Source organism: Dipodomys merriami, unplaced genomic scaffold, assembly GCF_024711535.1.
Source record: "Dipodomys merriami isolate MVZ:Mamm:240054 unplaced genomic scaffold, mDipMer1.0.p SCAF_509, whole genome shotgun sequence".
In the NCBI taxonomy this organism is placed as follows: domain Eukaryota; kingdom Metazoa; phylum Chordata; class Mammalia; order Rodentia; family Heteromyidae; genus Dipodomys; species Dipodomys merriami.
The window spans coordinates 389,817-411,694 of NW_027206079.1; the positions used below are offsets into that span (position 1 = coordinate 389,817).

At 59.3% G+C, this 21,878-nt stretch overlaps 1 protein-coding gene across 31 annotated transcripts in view; it reads left to right on the plus strand.

The window, feature by feature from the left end:
• Positions 1–21,843, plus strand: part of LOC138810773 (pleckstrin homology-like domain family B member 1) — a 44,074-nt gene extending 22,231 nt beyond the window's left edge. For 7 of the 31 annotated variants that reach the window (XM_069997994.1, XM_069997991.1, XM_069997992.1 and 4 more), the window contains 21 exons: positions 245–385; positions 480–617; positions 3,236–3,364; positions 3,621–3,776; positions 6,488–6,598; positions 6,715–6,804; positions 7,567–7,710; positions 8,683–8,787; positions 9,146–9,307; positions 9,742–9,882; positions 11,083–11,223; positions 11,328–11,430; positions 11,856–11,900; positions 12,429–12,720; positions 12,805–12,895; positions 13,979–14,125; positions 14,726–14,842; positions 15,069–15,171; positions 19,671–19,756; positions 19,918–19,950; positions 20,600–21,843. In XM_069997994.1, the coding sequence (XP_069854095.1) occupies positions 245–385; positions 480–617; positions 3,236–3,364; positions 3,621–3,776; positions 6,488–6,598; positions 6,715–6,804; positions 7,567–7,710; positions 8,683–8,787; positions 9,146–9,307; positions 9,742–9,882; positions 11,083–11,223; positions 11,328–11,430; positions 11,856–11,900; positions 12,429–12,720; positions 12,805–12,895; positions 13,979–14,125; positions 14,726–14,842; positions 15,069–15,171; positions 19,671–19,756; positions 19,918–19,950; positions 20,600–20,740 (2,616 nt within the window). In that variant the 3' untranslated portion in view covers positions 20,741–21,843. The remainder of the gene's footprint in view (positions 1–244; positions 386–479; positions 618–3,235; positions 3,365–3,620; positions 3,777–6,487; positions 6,599–6,714; positions 6,805–7,566; positions 7,711–8,682; positions 8,788–9,145; positions 9,308–9,741; positions 9,883–11,082; positions 11,224–11,327; positions 11,431–11,855; positions 11,901–12,428; positions 12,721–12,804; positions 12,896–13,978; positions 14,126–14,725; positions 14,843–15,068; positions 15,172–19,670; positions 19,757–19,917; positions 19,951–20,599) is intronic. The other 24 variants (XM_069997988.1, XM_069997987.1, XM_069997990.1 and 21 more) reach the window with 24 other exon arrangements.
• Positions 21,844–21,878: the final 35 nt, after the last annotated feature.

A 21,878-nucleotide genomic window follows, 5' to 3' on the forward strand; every position in this document is an offset into this window, starting at 1 on the left:
GTTGGTAGCTTTCCCAAGCTATAAGTGCTTTATGACCTGCCTTTCGGCTCCACCCAGGATTGGCACTCTGGTAAATTCCCTGTGGCTGAGCCCTCCTTACCGCTCCCCTGGCAGGGAGGGGACCAGCCTTCTGTTGAGGCTGGTTATTGCTCCTTGCCCTGACGAATGGGGTGGCCAGGCCTCTGCGGTCTGATCTTGGAAGGTTCTAGGTTTCCCCAGCTGATGGCTCCTTTCTCCTTTTCAGCATGAAGATGCACCGAGCACGAAGCTCCAAGGAGAGGTGCTGGCCCTGGAGGAAGAGCGGGCACAGGTGTTGGGGCGTGTGGAGCAGCTCAAGGTGCGAGTGAAGGAGCTGGAACAGCAGCTGCAGGAGGCAGCTAGAGAGGTGAGCTCTCGACGGGTGAGCTGGCCAGCAGAGCCCTGGGCCCAAACAGGGCCTGAGCCCACTGCCTTGACTGGGACCTCCATGTCTACCCCAGGCAGAAATGGAGCGGGCTCTGCTGCAAGGAGAGAGGGAGGCCGAGCGGACGTTGCTACAGAAGGAGCAGAAGGCAGTGGAACAGTTGCAGGAGAAGCTGGTGGCTTTGGAGACGGGCATCCAGAAGGAGAGGGACAAGGTAACCCATACCTGGGTCCGGCCTGGTGCTGGGCACCAGTGGCCCAGGAAAGAAGGAGAAATTGCCTTCCCTGGGGCCCTATACCTACTCATCATCCACCCTGTACATCAGCTGATCTCTGTGGCCCTCCGGGGACAGGGGGACTTGTCCTCGGTGGAAGGTACCAGCTTTGAGGGTGCTGCTAGGGCTGGTGTTTGGGGACTCCTCTATCTGGGTTCTGTGTGCTGCCTCTGGGTGCCTGCCATTCTGGGCCCTTGGTGGCCTTTCCAGGATAGCAGTGAGCCCAGCTTGCGGGTCCTGCTATGAAGACCCAGGTGCATGTGTCTGGTGCTTAGGACGTGGTATTTGGGAGATGGCCCACCGGCCTCTGCTTCCCGTGTCTTGGAGATCTGCTGCTTCCCACCCCACGTGGTCCCAGCAACTGCCCCTGCCCCTTTCAGATTCGTGCCAGCCTGCAGGGGCCACTCCGTCCCACAGGGGCCGTGCCAGCCACGCCCAAGATGCCCAACACCGTGCCAAAAGCTCTGAAGTGGAGAGGGGTCATCTATTTCTGGAGTTGACAGTATTTTTCTGAGAATTCCACTTTCCTTCTGGATTTCTGTTTTGTTTTTTTTGAGAGCATCTATCACTTGCCCTCAATTTCTGAGGAACTTCAAATATTTTTGAGTTTTTTCTTTTTTTGAGCTGTTGCTCTGGCCCCCCAAAACCACACTCCCAAATTCTGTGCCGAATTAACTCCATGCTTGCCAACCAGGCCTGCACTAACGCCCTCTCTAATCACCGTCCTGGGCTCTTCGCATGCCCCTAACTGCCAGGCCACCCGGGCAGGGCTGAGCCACGCCTGCTTTTGCACTAACTCCATGGGTGCCCTTGTGCCCCTGGTCTCTTCCCCACTAATTTGCCTGCTCCTCTTCTTGGTGTGGCACCCCCATGGTTTCGATCAGAAAGGAACTGGCAGGAGGACGCAGCTCAATTGTGCTCCATGGTGCACTGGCAAGAAGGGCATAATGGTGGGGAGATGCTTGGCCTAAGAGCTGCTCTGCCTGAACAGCTGCTCCCACTGGAAAGGTGCCCCCCCCGTCCCCCCAGCTGAGGGCTAAGGAGCCCCAGCTGTAGACATGGCCTTGGAGGGTTTGGACAGTGCCTCCACCCACTCACTGGCTAGCCCCCTTAGCGTCCCTGAACTGAGACAATGCCGAGAGGGGAGGGGAGACTGAGTGTCCCCTTTCCGCCTCCTGGAGACTATAGAACAGAGTATTTTAAAGGCAGCATCCAAGGATCGGGGAGACCCTGGACCCCAGGAACTGACCTGATGATGAGGGCCTTCCTCTGGGATGGACAGGAAGGGGTGCATACCGGAAGGCCCTGCCTACGCTCACTTCCCATTGACCTGGGGGTGAGCAGAGGCCTGGGCTCTGCTGTCCCTCTGGGCTTTTGTTCAAGGAGGCGGTGGTGGTCAAGCTGGGTCCATGGGGATGGGGATGGTGGTGACTGGCAGGGAAGGCTCACTCTGCTTCCCCTCCCCACCCCCCAGCCCATGGGCCTATTCTGGCTCTGGCACCAGTAATCACAGTTTCTCCTCTGCCTGTCCTTGGGAGGGGTGACTCACCAACTCCTCCCTGCGTCCCCCTACCGCCCTCAGGGGTGTCATCTCACTCCAGACAACCATCCACCTCTGTAGACCCACTCCTGGGGCTCCTGTTACCATGGCAACGGCCGAACTAATTGCAACCCTCATCCCTGCTGAAGTTCAGCCTGCAGTGCGAGCACCCCACCCTCTCCCTGGGCGGGAGGGGGAGGGGGGCCAAGGTGGGGTTGGGCTAGGGTCCTGGGGTCTGCTGCACCGCTGTGTCTCTAACACCCTCAGCTCCCCCCATTCATACCCAGCCCTCCCTTCCCCCAATTTAACCATCCCTTTTTCCCAGGGTTAAATTTTGGTCTCTGGACAGTAGGGGAGCTTGAGGCTCTAGATTGCTTGGAGAGGAAGGGCAGGCTGTGGTGGAACCTAACATTCCTGGTTCTAGACACCGAGAGACCAACATTTGCACCCTGTGCCAGCGCCCCTGGCCTTTGTTGCAAGTCCCAGCGCTTGAGTCCCACCTGACACCTCGCCCTCCTTGCCTTTCCCTTCCTGCTCCCTCCTCCTCTTCCTCCTCCTCCTCCTCCTCCTCCTCCTCCTCCTTCTTCCCCCTGCACCTCCATCTCCAGGCTTTCCTCTCCCTGAGCCCCCATCCCTCTCTCCCCCACCCCTCCCCTCCCCTGCACCCTTCTAAGCCCGTGTGCTTGGAGGTTCTGGCCAGGCTGGAGAGCTGAGCAGCTCATGTCCTCTCCCTGTGCCCTGCCTCCCTCCCGCCCGCCCTTCCTCTCCTCTTCCCTGCCCTCCCCTCCCCTGCCTTCCCCTCTTCTTCCCGCCCCTCCCCTGTGCCCAGTGGTGCCAGGCCGGAGTGTGTTCTGTCTTCCCGTGCACCTGCCCTCCTCGCCCCGCCTCCCCGCCGCCCTGCGCTCCCTGCCCTCCCCGCGCTCCCCTCCCCGCCCTCCCGCGCCCCCTGCCGGCCCGGAGTTGAGGAGTGTGTGTTCTCTCTCCCTGTGCCCCGCCTCCCCCCCCCTCCCCCGACCAGGAGAGGGCGGAGCTGGCCGCGGGACGCCGGCGCCTGGAGGCCCGCCAGGCGCTCTACGCCGAGCTCCAGACGCAGCTCGATAACTGCCCCGAGTCAGTGCGGGAACAGTTACTGGAGCAGCTGAGAAGGGTCAGTGCCCCCCATCCCCGCCCCGCCACCGCAGACCGAGGAGGAGCGCGGTGGGCCGGGACGGCCCCGCAGGGCCCGCCGGACACAGGGTCGGTTGCAGAGGCCGAGTGTGGGGGGCGGCGCCCCGGTGCCGCGCGGGGCGCGGGGCGCAGGGGCGGGCGGGCGGGCGGGCGGGCCCCCGCGTCCCCGGGGTCGGGGCCCCCACCGCAGCCCAGCGCCCCCCAACCCTCGCTCCCCGGTGTCGCTGTCGTTGAAGGAGGCGGAGGCCCTGGAGACGGAGACCAAGCTCTTCGAGGACCTGGAGTTCCAGCAGCTGGAGCGGCAGAGCCGCGCCGAGGAGGAGCGCGAGCTGGCCGGCCAGGGGCTGCTGCGGAGCGAGGCCGAGCTGCTGCGCAGCATCGCCCAGCGCAAGGTGCGGGCGCCGCCGGGCCCCGCCTCGCCCCGGGCCCCGCCTCGCCCCGGGCCCCGCCTCGCCCCGGGCCCCGCCTCGCCCCGGCCCTCTGAGCTTTGTAGAACCGTCCGGAAGATCCGAGATCTGGATGTTTGTTTGAGGGAGCCGGCGCTCCGGGAACCCCACCCGGGGGTCCGCCTGGCCCAGCTAATGCGGTGGGCGTCTGCTGTGCGCAGATCTGACTTGGGTTGGACGGACCCAAGGCCAGGAGTGGCCCACAGGGGAGGCAGAGAAGGGGACAGGGAAGACGGTTCAGGTGCCTCAGTGAGTGTGGCTGTGTGCGTGTGCACCTGCGAATGCATGTGCGTGCGAGCATCACGCATCAGGACAGACATGTGACAGGGCCTGTTCGGTGGCACACACCTGTAATCCTAGCGTCTGGGGAGGCTAAAATAGGGAGGACTGAAGTTTGAGACCAGTTGGGGCAAAAAAAACATTTGAGACTTCCATCTCCGTCATGGTGACACACACACACTGGCATCCCAGCCACCAGGAAGCATAAACACGAGCATATCGTAGGCCAGCCCAGGCAAATAGGTGAGGCCCTGTTTAAAAGTACCTGAAAGCAAAACAGGCTGGGGGTAAGGCTCAAATGGTAGACTACCTGCCCGGCAAGTGCAGGGCCCTGAATTTAAACCTCAGTGCCTCCACGTGAAATGGGGAAACTTGCCGGTTGCCAGGGTTTGGCGGGAGGTCAGGGGCTACTATATTATATCCTGAGTTCAGATCCTGAATTCCCCCTTGAGTGGATCTGCCTTTGTAAATACATAGATAAATTCAAACACTGTCCCACCGTGCCACGGAGGGATGAAAACGAGCATTTGCCAGGCACAGGGTTGGGTGCCAGGCGCCCTGCTAGGAGGCTGCCTGGGGCCGTCTCATGCTGTCCTTAGCGTGTTCTCTTATGCCCCCCTATTTTTTGTTGTTTCGTTTTTTTGGTTGGTCGTGGGACTTGAACTCTGGGCCTGGGCGCTGTCCCTCGCTCGGCTCTTCAGCTCAAGGCAAGAGCTCTCCACTTGAGCCACAGCGCCACTTCCGGTTTTCTGGTGGTTTATTGGAGATAAGTGTCTCATGGACTTTCCTGCCTGGGCTAGCTTTGAACCGCAATCCTCAGATCTCAGCCTCCTGAGTAGCCAGGATACAGGCGTGAGCCACCAGTACCTGGCTCTTACGCCCATTTTAAGGACATGGAAACGAGGGCTCTGGAAAGCTACCTACTCCCCTCCCATCATGTGAGCTGGTGGAATACAGGTGTGCCAGTCCAAACCCCAGGCTCGTTCCACAGGGCCTGGGGTCAGCACTTCTCCAGTCACTTCTTCTGGAGCCTTAGGTCAGTTGATCCCATCCTTTTGAGGTCCATTTGGACAGAAGCTCCAGGGAGCTTGGAAGGGTCAGCAGTAGTGATGGACTATACTTTCCTCCTCACCCCTACCCTAGGCCTTGGAGGGCAAGCTTAGCCCCCCAAGAACTGGCCCTACTCTATATGTATATTGATCCCCACATTCACTCGTGGAAGCTTGCCCAGCACCTCGCCCGTCTCTGGTGCCCTCCTCCCCCAGACTCTGTCTGCCCTGAGGCGCTGTGCTCCTCTGTCCACTCTGACCCAGAGGGATGGAAAGGACTGCTCTTAGAAGGGCAGATCTGGTTGAGCCCTACCAGTTACTAACAAAGGCCTTAGCTCCTAACCACGACACTGTTCTCTCTGTAAAATGGGCACCTGCCTCAAGGTTAAGTGAAGTGGTAAGTGCAAAATGCAAAACCTTTACCAGTGTTCTTCTAGGTGTATGTGTGTGTATGAGTGTGTGTGCACGTGCTCACATACCAGCGCCCGCCCACCAGTCCTGAGGTTCAAACTCAGCCTAGGCACTGTCCCTGAGCTCAAGAAACTGAAATCTGAGAATTGAGATTTGAAACCACCTTGGGCAGGAAAGCCTATGAGACTCTTATCTTTAGTTGACCAGTAAAAAGCTAGACGTAGAATTGTGGCACAGTTGGTAGTGCACTAACCTTGAGTAAAAAAATCTAAAGGACAGCACCCAGGCTCCCACTATAGGCAGACATGCATGTACACAAACACACACATACATACACACACATGCACACACACAGTTGACTCAAGAGCTAGTACATTGGTGCTCACTCAGGATCTAAGGAGACAGAGGCAGGAGGATTGTTGAGTCCAGGACTTCATGGCCATCTTGCCTCAAAACCAAACACAGAGAATTTACTCAAATAATGTGTTTCAGAAAGATCATAAAATTCCAATAAGGAAACCAGCCCAAAGGCCATTTTAGCAAGATATTTTGTGGATCAGAAAACTGTGAAAGAGAAGGCAGGAGGCTGTGGGAAGCCAGCCAGGAGCAGAAGGTCAGGATCTGGGTGGTGGCGAGCAGAACTGTTTGGTGTTGTTAGGCTTTGGGACTCACTGGCCCAAAGTGGGGTAAGGGAAGGGGGAATTTGAGTCGTGGCTAGCATGCTTAGTGGCGCAGGGAGTCACGGGTTGAAGGACCAAGAGCCCAAGTGTTCCTGGGGAAAGTTGAGGCCAAGTGGAAGAGGTTGGTTCCCTTGATGTATCCCAGGCTCTCTAGGCAGGAAAGTCAGCCATACTTCACCTTAGGCTTAGCCCTGCCTCCCTAAGCAACCTCTAACCCCCCTCCCCCATCTTTCCTTAGGAGCACCTGGCTGTCCTGGACAGTCAGGCTGGGCAGATCCGGACTCAGGCGGTGCAGGAGTCAGAACGCCTGGCTCGAGACAAGAATGCCACCCTGCAGCTACTGCAGAAGGTACACCCCTCTCCTTGGCCAGTGGAAAATGGTGGGAGAAGGGAGGGGACCTGGAACCCCTTTACAATTCCTTTACTCTCAGTCCCAATTCTAATTCCATCATTCTGGGCTCCCAGGAGAAGGAGAAATTAACGGTGCTGGAAAGGAAATACTACTCGCTCACGGGAGGCAGGCCTTTCCCGAAGACCACCTCAACCCTCAAAGAGGTAACATGGTTGAGTGAACCCCAGCTTTGGGTCCATGAGGGTTGGATATGGGGCTACCTGCTGAAGTGGAGAAGTTTAGTTTTTGTTTTTCCCGGTCATGGGGCTTGAACTCTGGGCCTGGGTGCTGTGCCTCAGCTCTTCAGCTCAAGGTGAGCTAGCTCTCTGCCACTTGAGCCACAGCACCACTTCCGGCTTTCTAGTGGTTAATTGGAGATAAGAGTCTTTGAACTGAGATCCTCAGATCTCAGCCTCCCGAGTAGCTAGGATTACAGGTGGCAGCCACGGATGCCCACCTGTGAGGTGGAGGAGGTGGAGGAGGGCCCTGAGGCCTGACCGTCCGTGGTTGCCAGCTGCTGCTTTTCAGCTGCCCTTTGGGCTCTTAGGTGCCCACTGAACTCTCCATTTGGGATGGCTGAGTATAGATGAGGGGCTCAGAGGCCCCAACTGGGGTGGGCCGAGAGCTCAGAGATTTGGGAGAGCTGGCAGGGTTGAGTGAGCCGGTCTCGAGCACGGAGCTCTAAGGGTCTTCATCCTGGGGCTTCCGGGGCTGCAGTCCGCAGTCAGGCCCTCAGCTTGCAAATGAGCAGTGGGTCCTTTGAGCCGCTCTTTCCCAGGTCTAAACAATTGGTGTGTGAGGTCCAGCTGGGCTTCCTGACTTCTCTGCTCCCTCCCTGTCTCGTTGAAGGAAGTTTAGGCTTTAGGGAGGGTGGCTGGACTGAACAGTGTGAGGGAGAAGCCGCTCACCACGTACCCTCTCTGTAGGCTCAGCTGCTTACCTCCGAGTCCTCGGAGATGGGGCTGGGGACCAAGGCTCTGAGCCCATCCTCAGGCTCTTCTCAGGCCGGGGGCTCCCCTGTCCACTTAACCTCTCCTACTTCTACTTCACTCTGCCCCAAAGCACAAGAGGTAATCATGGCTGACTGGGTGCTCTGCTTTGCCTACTGCCTGGCTGCCTCCCTGACCAGCTCTGCCTTCAGCACCTCCCCAGGGCCCAGCTAAAGGGCCAGTGGGAGCAGAGCTTGGGAGTTGGTGTGAATATGCCATCCTGCCTAGCTAGCCCATGCAAATCGGGAATGCTGATTTGAATATGATTTGCATGTGTTCTGCATGCCACTCACCAGTTCCTACAACACACTGGACTCCATGGCTCATTTTCCTTTTAAGTGGCCTGTGTGCTTGGGTCCTAAGTTTGGGGCATAGCACGCTGGCTGCCTGCCCTGGCCTGGTACCCAGATAATCTCAGAGTGTCAGGATATGCGACAGGAACAATGGTCCAGGTCCTTCCAACACGTAGACTGATGGACTGGCATCTTTCTACTGGACAGTGGACCTGTTTTTCAGCCAGGGATTGTCTCTGCTCTCTGGAAAGGCTTCTTTCAGAGCTTCTCCAGCTTGGGCCCTAGTGATGTTTCCAGCCCACGCCTAGTGCCAGCTCCTGCTTGGAGACTAGAGGGGGACCCTGGGGAATTCTGTGGCAGGTGTGTGAGACTGCATGTGTGTGTCCCCTGGGGATGTTTCAGGATGCTGGAGACGAGCGTTTGCAGGAGCTGAGACCTGCTCCTCAGAGGACTCCTGGAAGCTTTCCCTGGGCCACCCCAGGCCTGGGTGTGCTCGGGATAATGGCTAAATGCCAAGAGGGGCCCAAAGGGGAGATCAAGAGGCACCTGCGGCCCTCAGATCTGCCCACCCTCGGGCCCTGTGGGTGCCCTGGCCCCGACAGCCACCTTTGGTCCTTGTGGACAGCTGAGAGCTTCAGCTCGGCTCTGGCTCTCATCTTGACATGGAGCGCCGACCCTGTGCCTGGCATGCAGTGTGGAATGTGGGGTACTTAGCTGAACCCTATTAACCTCTTCTCTGCCCCTGCCGCGGGCACTCTAGGAGTATGTGAGTCTGGCAGAGGCTCTCCAGCTGTGCGCCTGCTTGGACCCCTCTGCTTCTACCACCTTCCCCAGCGTGCTCCCCCAGACCCTGCCTGAGAGCGAGGTACCAGCCACCGAGTGTGCCCACCTGTGCCCAGGGGCCTCCACCGTGCCTCAGTCTGGGAGGAGGTGGGGGGACGGCAGGGTCTGTCTCCAGCAGCAGGGGACGAGGGCAGCTGGCTCAAGGGCTCCACAATGGATTCCTTTCTTCCCTGGAGCCTTGGGAGCTGTCCTCAGCTCCTGCTGGCCTGGGGTGGGGCAGGCCTGGCCTTCTGTTCTAGGAAGGACTGTGGCTGTCAGCACCAGGGCCACTCTCGCTCTGTGCCTCCCCCCACCCCCGCCCCCTGTGGGTAGAGTGAGCCCTTGGGTTCCAGTCCCATTTACTTCTTGTATTCCCTCCTACATCTGGCCTACCCCCCAAGTACGTGACGCTTGATCAGCTAAAGGTGACGTGGGGTTCCTCGCCCATGCCCCCGCCCCCCACGCCAGGTCTGTGTCCCCGGGACCTGGTTCCCACCACCTGCCTTCCTCCTGTGCTGTCCTCCTCCTCCTCCTCCTTGGCTTCCGTCACGCCTTCACCCAAGGTGGGTGCCTTCCCCGCCCCCCGGCTGGTGTGCTCTGTCTGGGTGTGTGTGGCCCCTGCTCGCTGGCCTCGCGGCTCTAGGCCAGTGCCAGGGGAGTATCTGGCACCTGCAGGTCCCGGCTGGCCGGCCGGCAGGCAGAGCATGTGTCTGCCACTCTGGGAATTGTACTCCCACACTTTCTCTTTGCCTTTAGCCCATTGGGGACAGCTGTCATCTCACTGTTTTTCTTCTCCTTCTCTTTATGCGCTCCTTCCTTCCTCCTTCCCACCCACCCTCACTCCCTTCCTTCCTTCACCCCATCTCCCTTCCTTCCTCCTTTCCCTTCCCTCTCCCTCCCGTCTTCTGTTCTCTCATCCTATCCTTCCTTCTTCCTCTTCCTCCCCTTCCTGTCCTGGCCCTCCCTCTCTATCCTTGCCCTCCTCCTGCCCCTCCAGATGGAGAAGCTGCTGCTCCCCGCTGTAGACTTAGAGCAGTGGTACCAGGAGCTGATGGCCGGGCTGAGGACTGGCCCTGCTGCTGCCTCCCCTCGCTCCTCCCCCCCACCTCTGCCCGCCAAAGCTACCCGTCAGCTTCAGGTAACCCTCACCGCTGGTCCTCCCCAGGTCACACTCTTGCCTGCTCTGAGTGTCGCCTGCAGATCCTTCAACCACACAGCGTGCCTTGGCTAGTGGGCTCAGCCAGCAGAGCAAGTCAGGCCTTCTGGGCCTGGGGAGGGCGGGTCTCCCCCCAGGCAGCCATCCTGCCATCCTGGCATATGGGGCCGCTGGAGGTCCAGCCTCCTGAGCCTAATGGAAAGGAGTTCTCCCCAGAGCTCCTCACCGAGTCCGGGGCCTGGACACTCTCTGGGGTCCATTGCCGCTGGAACCAGTGTGCCCTTGGGGAGCTGCCGATGTTTCCTTCTCCTGATCTTCCCAGGGGAGGCACTTGGAGGCAGCAAAGAGGAGGACAAGGAGTCTCGAGACCTTCCTGCCTCCTGAGGTTTGCCCCATATGGAGGGACAAGGGCTTGGATGTCCTCTCCCTCTCCCCTCTAGACCTTAAGATTCCACCGCTCAAAATTCATTCTTGAATGAAGTGCTGGACCTCAGCTAAACCCCTGTGTTCCTTCTGGAGGAATCTGAGTCGTGTAACACACGTGACACCCGCACTGGATGTCCAGCTGGCTGGGGGCTCTGGCCGGCTTTGATTCATCTCATCATCATCATAGCCCTTGGAGGCAGATGGTGTTGGCTCTCATTTCTCAGATCAGACTCTGGGGCGCGGGGAAGGTGTGTGATCTCAGCAGACCCCACACAGCCCGGGGTCCAAAAGCCATGGTCGTCATGCCTCAGTGCTGGGCAGGGCTTGTCCCTTATTCACTCTAGTCCTGCTCCTTCCTTAGCAGACAAGGCAGCCTGGGCTTGGGCACGTGGCCCAAGGTCACACAGCTGGCTGGTGACAGAGCCGGAGGCAGAAGGATCCACTCCTCCACCTGTCCGCACGGCTCTGCCACAGACACAAACCACTGTGAGGTCAGCTCTCAGGTCTGTCGCAGAGCCTGGGTTCGGCCACAGATTGGCTCAGGGAAGAAAGGCCTGCAAACAGGCCTGGCAGCTGCTACTGGATTCTGCCCACTGGGCCGGTCCAGGAGGCCCAACCCCATGGCCAGCTGGAGCCAGAAAGTCCTCAGAGGCCTGGTGCTGGGGTGTCGCCTCCCACCGCAGCTGGCCCGAGTGACACGGCAGTGTCAGCCAGCGAAGGAGCTGGGGCTCACTGGGCACCATCTCTTCTCTCTAGGTTTATCGTTCCAAGATGGATGGTGAGCTCACCAGCCCCTTGCCCAGGACCCGGAGTGGCCCCCTGCCTTCCTCCTCTGGCTCCTCCTCCTCTTCCTCCCAGCTCAGTGTGGCTACTCTAGGCCGCAGCCCCTCCCCGAAGGTCTGAGGAAGCAGATGGTGGTGGGGATGGGGACGGCCATGCAGGGCCCTGGGGAGAGTGTGAGTGTGCCAGGCCCCCATGCCCACGCTCTCCTTCCTCTGCAGAGTGCTCTGCTCGCACAGAACGGCACGGGCAGCCTCCCTCGCAACCTGGCAGCCACACTGCAGGACATCGAGACCAAGCGGCAGCTGGCCTTGCAGCAGAAGGGTGAGTGGCCGCCATGCCAGCTCCGCCCCGCCCCCACGTCCTCGTCCACCCCCCCCCCCCCCACCATGGTTTTGTCCTTTGAGTTCTGTGCAAGAGCAGGAGGAATTTAGTTCCGACAAAAAAAGAAGCGCTTTCCTGGACATTGTTTTAATAAAGACTCCAGGCTGGGATGAAGGGTCGGGGAGGCTGGGCATCATGGAGAACGGCGGCCCTTGGGGCGTGCTTGTTAGCCCAGCAGGGCTACACGTCGCCCTGTCTGCACAGGCGGCCCCCTGGTGACCTCCAGCATCCGTTCTCTGAGACACTGGCTCCGGGGACCCAGTGTGCATTTGGGTTGTTTTGATAGCCCGTGTCTGTGCCTCTCTCTCCTCTGATCCCCTCTGTGTCTCTCTCCTGCACCCTCTGCCTGGGGTCCCCCACGCCAGTCGAGTTGCTTCCTGCCGAGCCCCTCCCATCCGACGACCCAGCAGGTAGAGGTCATGAGGGCGTGGCTTTGGCCAGGCCGCCCCTGCCGTGTCAGCATGTGTCCCCCCCCCCCCCCCGCCCGTAGACAGGCTCCCAGGCTTCGCCGGGTTGGGGTGCTTGGCTCTGTATCCCCTTGTCTCTGAGGTCTTCTCTTCTGATCTTGCTCTCGCTTCTGCACTGTGGGGGACCCCCCCCCGTGGCTCCTGCCAGCTCCCCTGGCTCCTCCCGCAGCAGGCAGGGTGCTGCATGCGCCCTGCTCACGTGTGCACGCCTTGGTTGTGGTCTGGGGCCACTGGCCATCGTGCTTCCTGGGCACCAGCTGGGCTGGGCTGTTCCCTGTGCGGGCTCAGGACGTGCAAAGAGGACCAGAGCCTGACCGTGGTGGAGTCCCCGGCCCGGAGCTGTGGGGGCTTCCGGGTTGCTGGTGCTGGAGGGCTGCCCCGTGTTCACCCTTGCTCTGGCCATGCTGCTCCTGTGTTCCCTCTCCAGATTGGTGGAGAACACACAGTGACGCCTGCCCGTCCCTCCCCCAGGGCAGCAGGTGATCGAGGAGCAGCGCCGCCGGCTGGCTGAGCTGAAGCAGAAGGCAGCGGCCGAGGCGCAGTGCCAGTGGGAAGCCCTGCACGGGCCGGCGCCCTTCCCCGCAGGCCCCTCGGCCTTCCCCCCCATCATGCACCACTCCATCCTGCACCACCTGCCTGCCGGGCGGGAGCGTGGCGAGGAGGGTGAGCATGCCTACGACACGCTGAGCCTGGAGAGCTCAGACAGCATGGAGACCAGCATCTCCACGGGGGGCAACTCGGCCTGCTCCCCCGACATGTCCAGGTGCCTCCCACGCCCCGCCCGCCGCCCCTGCCACAGCTCCCCTCCCACGCCTTGACGCCTCTTCTCTCCCCCTTTCCTTCCCAGCACCAGTGGTCTGGATTTGGGCAAGATCGAAGAGATGGAGAAGATGCTGAGAGAGGCCCACGCGGAGAAGAGCCGTCTCATGGAGTCCAGGGTGAGGCTGGCTCAGCCTGGAGGCAGGAGCGGTGGGGCAGAGAGCGGCCCTCTGCCTGCCAAGCCCTTCCACCCCCATGAACTGCACAGCGCGCCCTCAGGGTAAAGCGCTGTACACGTTTGTGTGTCTCAACTGGGGCATGGGAGACCCAGCAGGTTGAGGCCTCCCAGCGTGGCAGGACGGAAGGCTGCCGGACAATGACCTCGTTCCAGTCCTAGGTGTCTTGTATTGGAGCCTCTGCCCCTAGGCTTATTTCTGAGGACCCTTTAAGAGCCATGGGGCTTTGGATTCGTAACCCATTCCTTTGGGGGATGATTAGGAAAGGCAGGACACAGGACCTGGGGGTTGCAGTGTAGAATGGAGGAGGAGGCAGGCAGCCAAGCCTAGACAAAAGTTTTGCCTGAGGAGTCTTGAAGGAAGCCAGTCATGTCCCTTTCAAGCTGGGACTTGGCAGAGAGGGGCCGTGGGCACAAACAGGCCGAGGGAACCTGTGCCTGGGGCACACGGGACACATTGCAGGTGATCTATCTCTTTTGAGGCACTCTGCATCTTTTTGTGCTTGTTAATTGATCATGGGGCTTGAATTCAGGCCCTCGGCGCTGTCCCTGAGCTTTTTGGCTCAAGGCTAGCACTCTACCACTTTGAGCCACAGCTCCACTACCCACTTTTTGGTGGTTCATTGGAGAGAAGAGTCTCACAGACATCCTGCCCTGGCTGGCTTCAAACCACGATCCTCAGATCTCAGCCTCCTGAGTAGCTAGGATGACAGGCGTGAGCCAGCGATACCAGGCCCAGAAGGAGGTGTTCTGAGTCCCATTTTTCAGATGAGGCATATGAGGCGTAGAGAGCTGAAATGAGGTGTTGAGTCACAGCCCATAGTGGTAGCAAAGCAAGGCTCTAAGCCAGGGCAATCACTGGTGAAGGCGTTTGTTCTCAGCCCACAGAGCTGGTGGAGAGGGTGGGCCTCTTCCGTCAGGCCAGCCTCTGAAGTGCATGCCTCCTGCGGGGCTGCTCAGGCCTGAAGGGAGCGGGGAGGGGGAACCCCAGGCTGACTGTGGGCACTGATCGCTGGCTTTGTGCCAGGAACGGGAGATGGAGCAGCGGCGGCAGGCCCTGGAGGAGGAGCGGCGGAGGCGCGAGCAGGTAGAGCGGAGGCTGCAGAGCGAGAGTGCCCGGAGGCAGCAGCTGGTGGAGAAGGAGGTCAAGATGCGGGAGAAGCAGTTTTCCCAGGTTAGCGGGTGCAGGGTGTGCTGGTGGCCGGCTGGATGGTGAAGGTTTAGGGGAGTAGGGACATCTCGGGCCCTCTCCTGGGCTGTTGAGCCTGTTTTCTAGTTGCTGTTGGCAGCCTGACACCTGTGGCTCACACCTGTAATCCTAGCTTCACAGGAGGCCAAGATCTGAGGATCACTCTTGGAAGCCAGCCAGAGTGGGAAAGTCCATGAGACTCTTACTTCCAATTAACTACTAAGAAGTTTGAAGTAGAGCTGTGACTTAAGTAATAATGTGATAACCTTGAGTGAAATGCTAAGGGACAGTGCCCAGGTTCTGAATTCAAGGTCCAGTACTGGCGTGCACACATGTGTGCGTGTGCACACTCACACATATCGCTGTTTGCTTTGCACAAGCCAACCTACACCTGGGACTCATTGGCCCCCAGAAGCAGAGAGCCACTCAGGCTTGTTCCAGCTGAGGAGTGTGTGTGTGTGTGTGCATGTGTGCGTCCTGTGTGCACACGTGTGTTCGGTTGGAGGGGATTCAGGACTGAAGATGAGAGGTGAGGACAAGGGAATGAGGGGACGAGAGATTGTTGACCTTGCCCTTTGCCCCCAGGCTCGGCCCCTGACCCGTTACCTGCCAATCCGGAAGGAGGACTTTGACCTGAAGACGCACATCGAGTCCTCAGGCCACGGAGTGGACACGTGCCTGCACGTGGTGCTCAGCAGCAAGGTACCAGGCCTGCACGGCACAGGCCGCCGGGAACCGGGCGCAGCGTCAGGCCCTCACGGGCCGTGGAACAGTGGCCTCCATTCCTGCCCCAGCCTGGCCGGGTGGGGTGGTTAGATTGGTGTCTGCCTGAGGGGATGCGGGGACAGCCCCATGAGTACAGGGACAGACAATGGAGAAATGCCTGCAACCGCCCGTTCGGTCCTTCCTCATCGCCCCTTCCCACCAGGTCTGCCGTGGCTACTTGGTCAAGATGGGCGGCAAGATTAAGTCATGGAAGAAGCGCTGGTTTGTGTTTGACCGGCTCAAGCGCACCCTCTCCTACTACGTGGGTGAGTGTCACCGGGCAGCCCTGCGCGCAGAGCAGGGGCCCCGGGCTCCACATCCCCCACAGCGAATCCAGAAGTCTCCAAGGAGGGGTCCAGAGGCTCTGGCTGGGAAAAGCGTAGAATGTACTTAGTTCATCTCCACATGCTCACTCTGTAGTATTACTAAGCATCTAGAAGGTTCCGGGCAGAGTTCTAGGCTGTGGGACAAGCAAGATGGCCACAGCTCACTCTCCTGGAGCTCATTCCCAGGGCGGCAGATACTGATCAAAGAGTCGAATCACAGTAAGCCCTGAATTAGGGGCTCAGGCCTGTAATCCTAGTGACTCAAGAGGCTCAGATCTGAAGCTTTGAAGCCAGCCCAGGCAGAAAAGTCTATGAGACGATTATGTCCAGTTAATCACCAAAAGGCCAGAAGTGAGGCTGTGGCTCAAGTAGTAGAGCACCAGCCTTGAGTGAAAAAACTAAAAGACAGCTCCCAGGCCCGGAGTCCAAGCCCCAGTACTGGCTAGCTCACAAATAATAATAACAGTAATAAAGTAGCAGCAAGTTTTCTGATGGACGACAGCTGCCGTGAGCACTGGGTGAGGCCCGGGGCCGCCGCTCAGCTCCCTCAGGACTCCTCAGCACCAAGCAGGGCCAGGAGCCTCGGGCCAGCCCAGGGCAGGCAGCTCCCACCTGTCCCCTTGCCCTGGTTCTGTGTAGTTTGCCCTCCCAAACCCTGTCTGCATTTCCCTTGGTGGAGTATGAGGTGCAGAGCCCTCCCCGGCCCAGAACGAGGGGCTGGCTGAGGAACCACGGCCCTGCGCACCACAGCATCCTCCCCTCCCCTCCCGAGACCTGGCTGGGGAGGGGCAGGGCCACAGGTGTTCTCCTCACCTGGGCTGGGGCGGCCAGGGGCTTTCGGGAGAGGGAGAAGCAGGTGCAGGGAGGATGTTGAGGCTGATAGACTGCTCATTTCGGAGAAAGGTCAAGGTGAGAGGCAGAGTGATAGTTGAGTGGGTGGTGATAACACACAATCACAAGAGCGCACGTTTATGCTATCTACCCGCACATGTGAGCCAAGTGCCACGCGCAGCGGCCTCCAGGCTTGCACTCCTACGAGCAAAGCTAATTAGAACTAAATAGGGAGCCCGTGTTAAAGATCAGGACGCTTGCCCAGTCTCCTAAGCTCTAAGAGACAGAGCGGAAGCGGAGAGAGATCCAGTTCCGGGCGCAACTTCCTGTGTAAGGAAGGAGCAGGAGAGGCTGGCACAGGCAGGAAGCCAGCACTGACCCTGTGCCAGGTGCTGGGCTGGTGCTTGCCAATTGCAGCCATCCTTCACATCTATGAAACAAAAGGAGACCACGTTCTGGCAGGTGGTGGACACAGAAGGAAGCAGACATTTGACAGCCAGAGGTATAACCAGAGATAATGGGTGTCACAGCAAGCCCAGGGGTGGTGTGGTCCAAAGGCTGTTAAATCCAGAATTAGAGCGATGGAGAGGAAGCGGGCGGGGCCAGACCCTAGCTGCCCAAGGCGGGGTGGGTGGGGAGGGGCGGGTCACTCTTCCCAGTGAAGGAAGAAGTGGGAGCCAGCAGGAGCCAGCGGGGTGGCCAGGCCTAGAGCCAGCGTCCTTGCCCTGAGGGAGAAGCATTGGAGATGGGACAAGGACCAGGACCCCGATGTGCCTTGCCCATGGGGCCGGCAGCCAGGTGCAGGTGGGCTCTGTGAAGGCTTTGGAGAGTCTACCTTGCCCAGGCCAGCTCCCACCCTCCTCCGAGCAGTTCTCCGGGGTCTGTCTGTCCTGGGACGTCATCCGGGCTCATTGTGGTGAAGTGACAGGTGCTAGATGCTTGGAATGTGTTCTTGCATTGTGCGCTTGTTAGCAAGCTGCAGGCCTGGATTTCCTAAGCACCCCCTGGCTCATGGGAAGCTGCGTTCACCCCCTCTCCCCACTCTCGGAGAGGGTTTGGTTTGGTGACACCTGGGTGGGACTGGGGCCTTGCTCGTGCTAGGCAGGTGATCTGCTGCGGAGCTGCACCTCTGGGTCTCGGTGCCAAGGACTTCCCCATCCCCACATTGTTCTAGTGCCGTGATGTGCGGCTGGTGTTGGCACAGGTGAAGTTATGAATAGATCGAGGAGGGCTCGGATTCAGCATGGTGAATTCTAGACAGGGGAGTCACCACGGTGTGTTGAAGTGATGATTTTTGCCATGGGTCTTGAAGATTGCTTAGGAGTTTGCCAAGGGAACGAGCAGAAGGAAACCATTCCAGTGCATGAAGAGCGGGCCGGCTGAGGGTGGTGAGGAGCTCAGCCGGCTCCCTGACTTGGCGTCCGTGCTGGGAGCCTGGGAGACAAGGCAGGGGCATGGGGGCACCAGTCTCGACAGGGCCTGTGCCCGGCCAAGAAGGCAGCTGCTTCCCCGAAGAGGAGCCAGCAGGGAAGGTGGGGGCCGAAGTTGCAGGCTCAGGTTTGCTTCTGGAAGCTTCTCCCTCTGCATGGTGGAAGAGGAGTTGGAGGTCCCAGGGTGGGCCCTGGGAAGGCTGGAGCCAGGACCAGCAATGCAGGCCATCCGGGACTTGGCCTGAAATAACCCCAGGGCGGGAGGGGGTCAGGAGGAGCTTACTGCCAGCCATCACCTCTGACCTTAGTGACCGGCATGGCCTCTCACATGGGGCTCAGGCTCCTGGTCACGGCTGTCGGCCGTGTGGACCACAGACGAAGGGCGCAGGCTCAGCTTTCCATACCACGCGGTCCCCTGGCTCTGCAGGCTTCCCTCCTTCCTCCTGCCAACCGATCTCAGTTATGCTGTGTGTGCGGGCGCTAATGCTGTTCACACAGGGTGGAGCCTTATGTGTGCACCGCAGGCTCCGTGGTACCTTTTTCTTCTCAATATGATGTCAGCATGTCCATATGGTTCAATATCAATGTACGAAAAAGTTTGAGAAATATCCTCACCAAAGATTCTTTTTTGGTCGGCCGTGAGGCTTGAACTCTGGGCCTGGGCGCTGTCCCTCAGCTCTTCAGCTCAAGGCTAGCACTCTACCACTTGAGCCACAGCGCCACTTCTGGTTTTCTGGTGGTTAATTGGAGATAAGAGTCTCACGGACTTTCCTGCCCGGGCTGGCTTTGAACTGCAAACCTCAGATCTCAGCCTCCTGAGTAGCTAGGATGACAGGCGTGAGCCACTGCTGCGTGGTGACACACACATTCTTATCTCTCTCTCTTTTAAAATATCAAAGGTAGCAGGTAATACTGTGATTCCCTTTCTGCCTCCTCAGGTGGCTTAGTGATCTTTCTCTATCAAATAGAGCTTTAGGTATTTACAACTAGGTGCTTTTTTTTTTTTTTTTTCTGGCCCTGGGACTTGAACTAAGGGCCTGGGCTCTGTCCCTGGGCCTTTTTGTGCTCAGTGGTAGCACTGTACCACTTGAGCCACAATACCACTTTCGGCTTTTTCTGAGTAGTTTATTAGAAATAAAGAGTCTCATGGACTTTCCTGCCCGGTTTGGCTTCAAATCATAGTCCTCAGATCTCAGCTACTTCTGAGTAGCTAGGAATATAGGCATGAGCCACCCGTGCCTGGCAACTTGGTGTATTTTATAGATGTATTTTTCAATCTATACCTAGTGATAGATTTCTCCATGTATTTCTGATATTTCTGTATTACTGTGTTTATCAGTTGACTGATAGTTCATCATAGGTCTCAGGGTGTGGCTCAGGTGGTAGAGTGCAAGCCCCAGTACTTCCCAAAGCAAAAAAACTGCCAAGACCCATTGACATCAATATTCCATCCTAATCACCACCATGATTTATTAGACCATCTCTACTTGATGGATACTTGAGTTTTATTTATCTATTTATGTGAGACAGGGTCTCACTAATTAGCCCAGACTAGTCTTGAACTCTGTTCTCCTGCCTCAGCCTTCTAGGGATGACATTTGTGCACTGTGCCTGGCACCTTTCTAGTTTGTTGTGGTGGTCCCGGGGCTTGAACTCAGGGCCTGGGTGCTGTTGCTGAGCTTTGTGCTCAAGACTGGTGCTCTACCACTTGAACCACAACTCCATTTCCCCTTTTTCGTGGTTAATTAGAGATGAGTCTCATGGACTTTCCTGAGTGTCATGGACTTTCCTGCTCTGGCTGGCTTTGAACCACGATTCTCAGACTAGAGCATCCTGAGTGGCTACGATTGTTGGCACATGCCACCGGTGCCCCGGCTTTACCTTTCTAATTTTAACGGTTGTGGTCAAATGGCTCCCGAGAGTTTTGTTACTCCTACCTGCCCTCGGTTGGACTGCGTGTTTCCCCACGGCCGTGCCAAAACGGTGCCGTGTATTCTCGCTGCAGTAAGGTGTCATTTGCATTCTGCAATGACTGCGGGCCGGGGCTGAACAAGGTCCCTGCTGGCCTGTGCTGGGAGTGCAGGGCAGCCACGCCCACCACCCACCTCCCAGAGCCGGAGGCTTAGCACGTGTGCACCTTGGCTCCGCCCTCCTGATCCCGGCCCTCATCATTTGCAGACAAGCATGAGACGAAGCTGAAGGGGGTCATCTACTTCCAGGCCATCGAGGAAGTGTACTATGACCACCTGCGCAGTGCAGCCAAGGTCAGAAGCGGGAGCGGCAGAAGGGGGCGGCGGGCACGGCCTGGCTTTGCAGGCCTGGCCTCTGCGGTGTGGGAGCAGGGGCCCTAGCCTGCCCTCTGCAGAGGTCCCACCGCGTCCTTCTCTTGCCGACATTCTCTTCCTTTCTCCCTCTCCCCTCCCAGAAGAGGTTTTGTCGCTTCACTATGGTGACCGAGGTACCCCTCCCCACGTGGCTCTAACCACAACTGCGCCATTAACACCTCCTTTGTCCACCTGCGCTGACCCTGGGCCCCTCCTCTACCCTTCTAACTGGCCCCGGGCGGGTGGAGGCCTGCGTCTCGTCTCGTGCAGGTGTGGCCCGCGGGAGCAGGGAGAGCTGGCGGGGTGCAGGGCACTTCCAAGTCCCACCCGGGAACTGAGGGGAGATGCGGCTCGGTACAAGCCAGCCTGCCTCCTGCCAGCACCCTGAGGCCCCCTAGCCCTGACCGCTGCTCCCCTGGGGACGTGGCCCAGCATCTTGCCTTCCGCTTTCCTGCCTCTTCTCTGCCAAGAGGAGACCCATCCTCTCCGGCCTTTGGGGACTGATTTTATTGTTGTCACTTTTGAACCTGGTCATGCCAAGAACCAGTGTCCCCAGCGGGGCCCGCCCCCCTGCCAGGAGTACTGAGATGGGATTGGTGGGCGAGGGAGCTCTGCCCACCTGGATCACGAGGGCGGGCAGGAGAGATGAGGGGGAAGAAGGGGAGACCCGGCTCCAGGGCCTCCTGGGGGCTGGGAGGAGAAAGGCAGACAGGAGGCCGGGGAGGAAGGGGTTGCGCGGCCAGTGGGTGAGCCGTGCCTTAGACTGGCCTCTTCCCTCGGCAGAGCCCAAACCCAGCCCTCACCTTCTGCGTGAAGACCCACGACCGGCTCTACTACATGGTGGCCCCCTCTGCCGAGGCCATGCGCATCTGGATGGACGTCATCGTCACAGGGGCGGAGGGCTACACCCAGTTCATGAACTGACCCGCCGTGGGCCTTCTGGCCCCCCCCCATGGCGGCTCCAGGACCCAGGCCCAGCCGCCCGCTGCTCTGCTCCCCTAGAGACACCGAGCCCCACCGAGGGGGTGCAGCCAGCGTCCGCAGTTCAGTGCTGTAAGGTTCTGGGCTCCCGTCACTGAAGAGCCAGCCAGAGAGGAAAGGCTGGGAAGGGGCTTTACGGCCTCTCAGGAGCCCAGAAGTTGGAGGTTGCTCCTGGGCCTGCAGGTCAGGGTCACTGACAGCCGCCGCCGCCGCAGCGCCTGCTCTCCCCAACTCGTTTTCTTTGACAAATTATGGTACCAGAATCTGCCAAAGATCCCTTCCCTCTTCAGCTCCTTTTTGGGGCTCTGGGAGCCACGCAGAGCCACGTTTGGTGGGGGGCAGCCGCCCAGGCAGACGCTGCTCAGCCCTGCTCCGCCGCGCCTCTCCTCCATTTACACTTTCCACTACTTTGTTCAAGGGCCAGACACCTCCCGTGTCACCTCACCCTTGAGGTCCCAGCCCCGCCCCCTGTCGCAGACCCAGCCCCATGGTCTCCGTGGAGACCGCCTCGTTGCCATGGATACATACTAACCGCCTCGCCAGCTCCGAGGCGCAACCCGCTGCCTCGCCCGCGGTGGGTAGTGAGGGTACGAGCCATCATCTCTCCAGCCCAGCCCTCTGGGCATCTCCTGGGGGAGGGGACCCGACGCCTCCCTGCGGCTCCCGCCCCCCAGCCCAACCCTCTCCCTTCCACTCGTGCCTTTGCTTAGCGCCAGGAGGGATGGCACCAATGCGGACGGGAGAGGAAGCTAAGCGCCGCCCTCTCCTCCCAGGGTGGATGCCTGACCCGGAAGGGGGTGCTCAGCCCACTGAGCAGAGGGGATGCGGAGGGGGAGGGCCCAGGGCTGTGGCCAGCCTCCTGAGGGTGATGGGAAGGAGAGAGGAGGACCAGGCTCCAGTGGCCTGGCCTCAACCCTTCAGGCCTTAACACTAAGCCCAACTCCCCGCCCTCCCCCCAGCACCGGCCCTCGGTTGCCTGGACCTAAGCTGGGAGGTTTGCAGTATTTGTAAGCATTTCAGCAGAACAATAAAGCATTTGGACTATGGAGGTGCGTGACAGGCCAGCGGGGGGCGGGCAGTG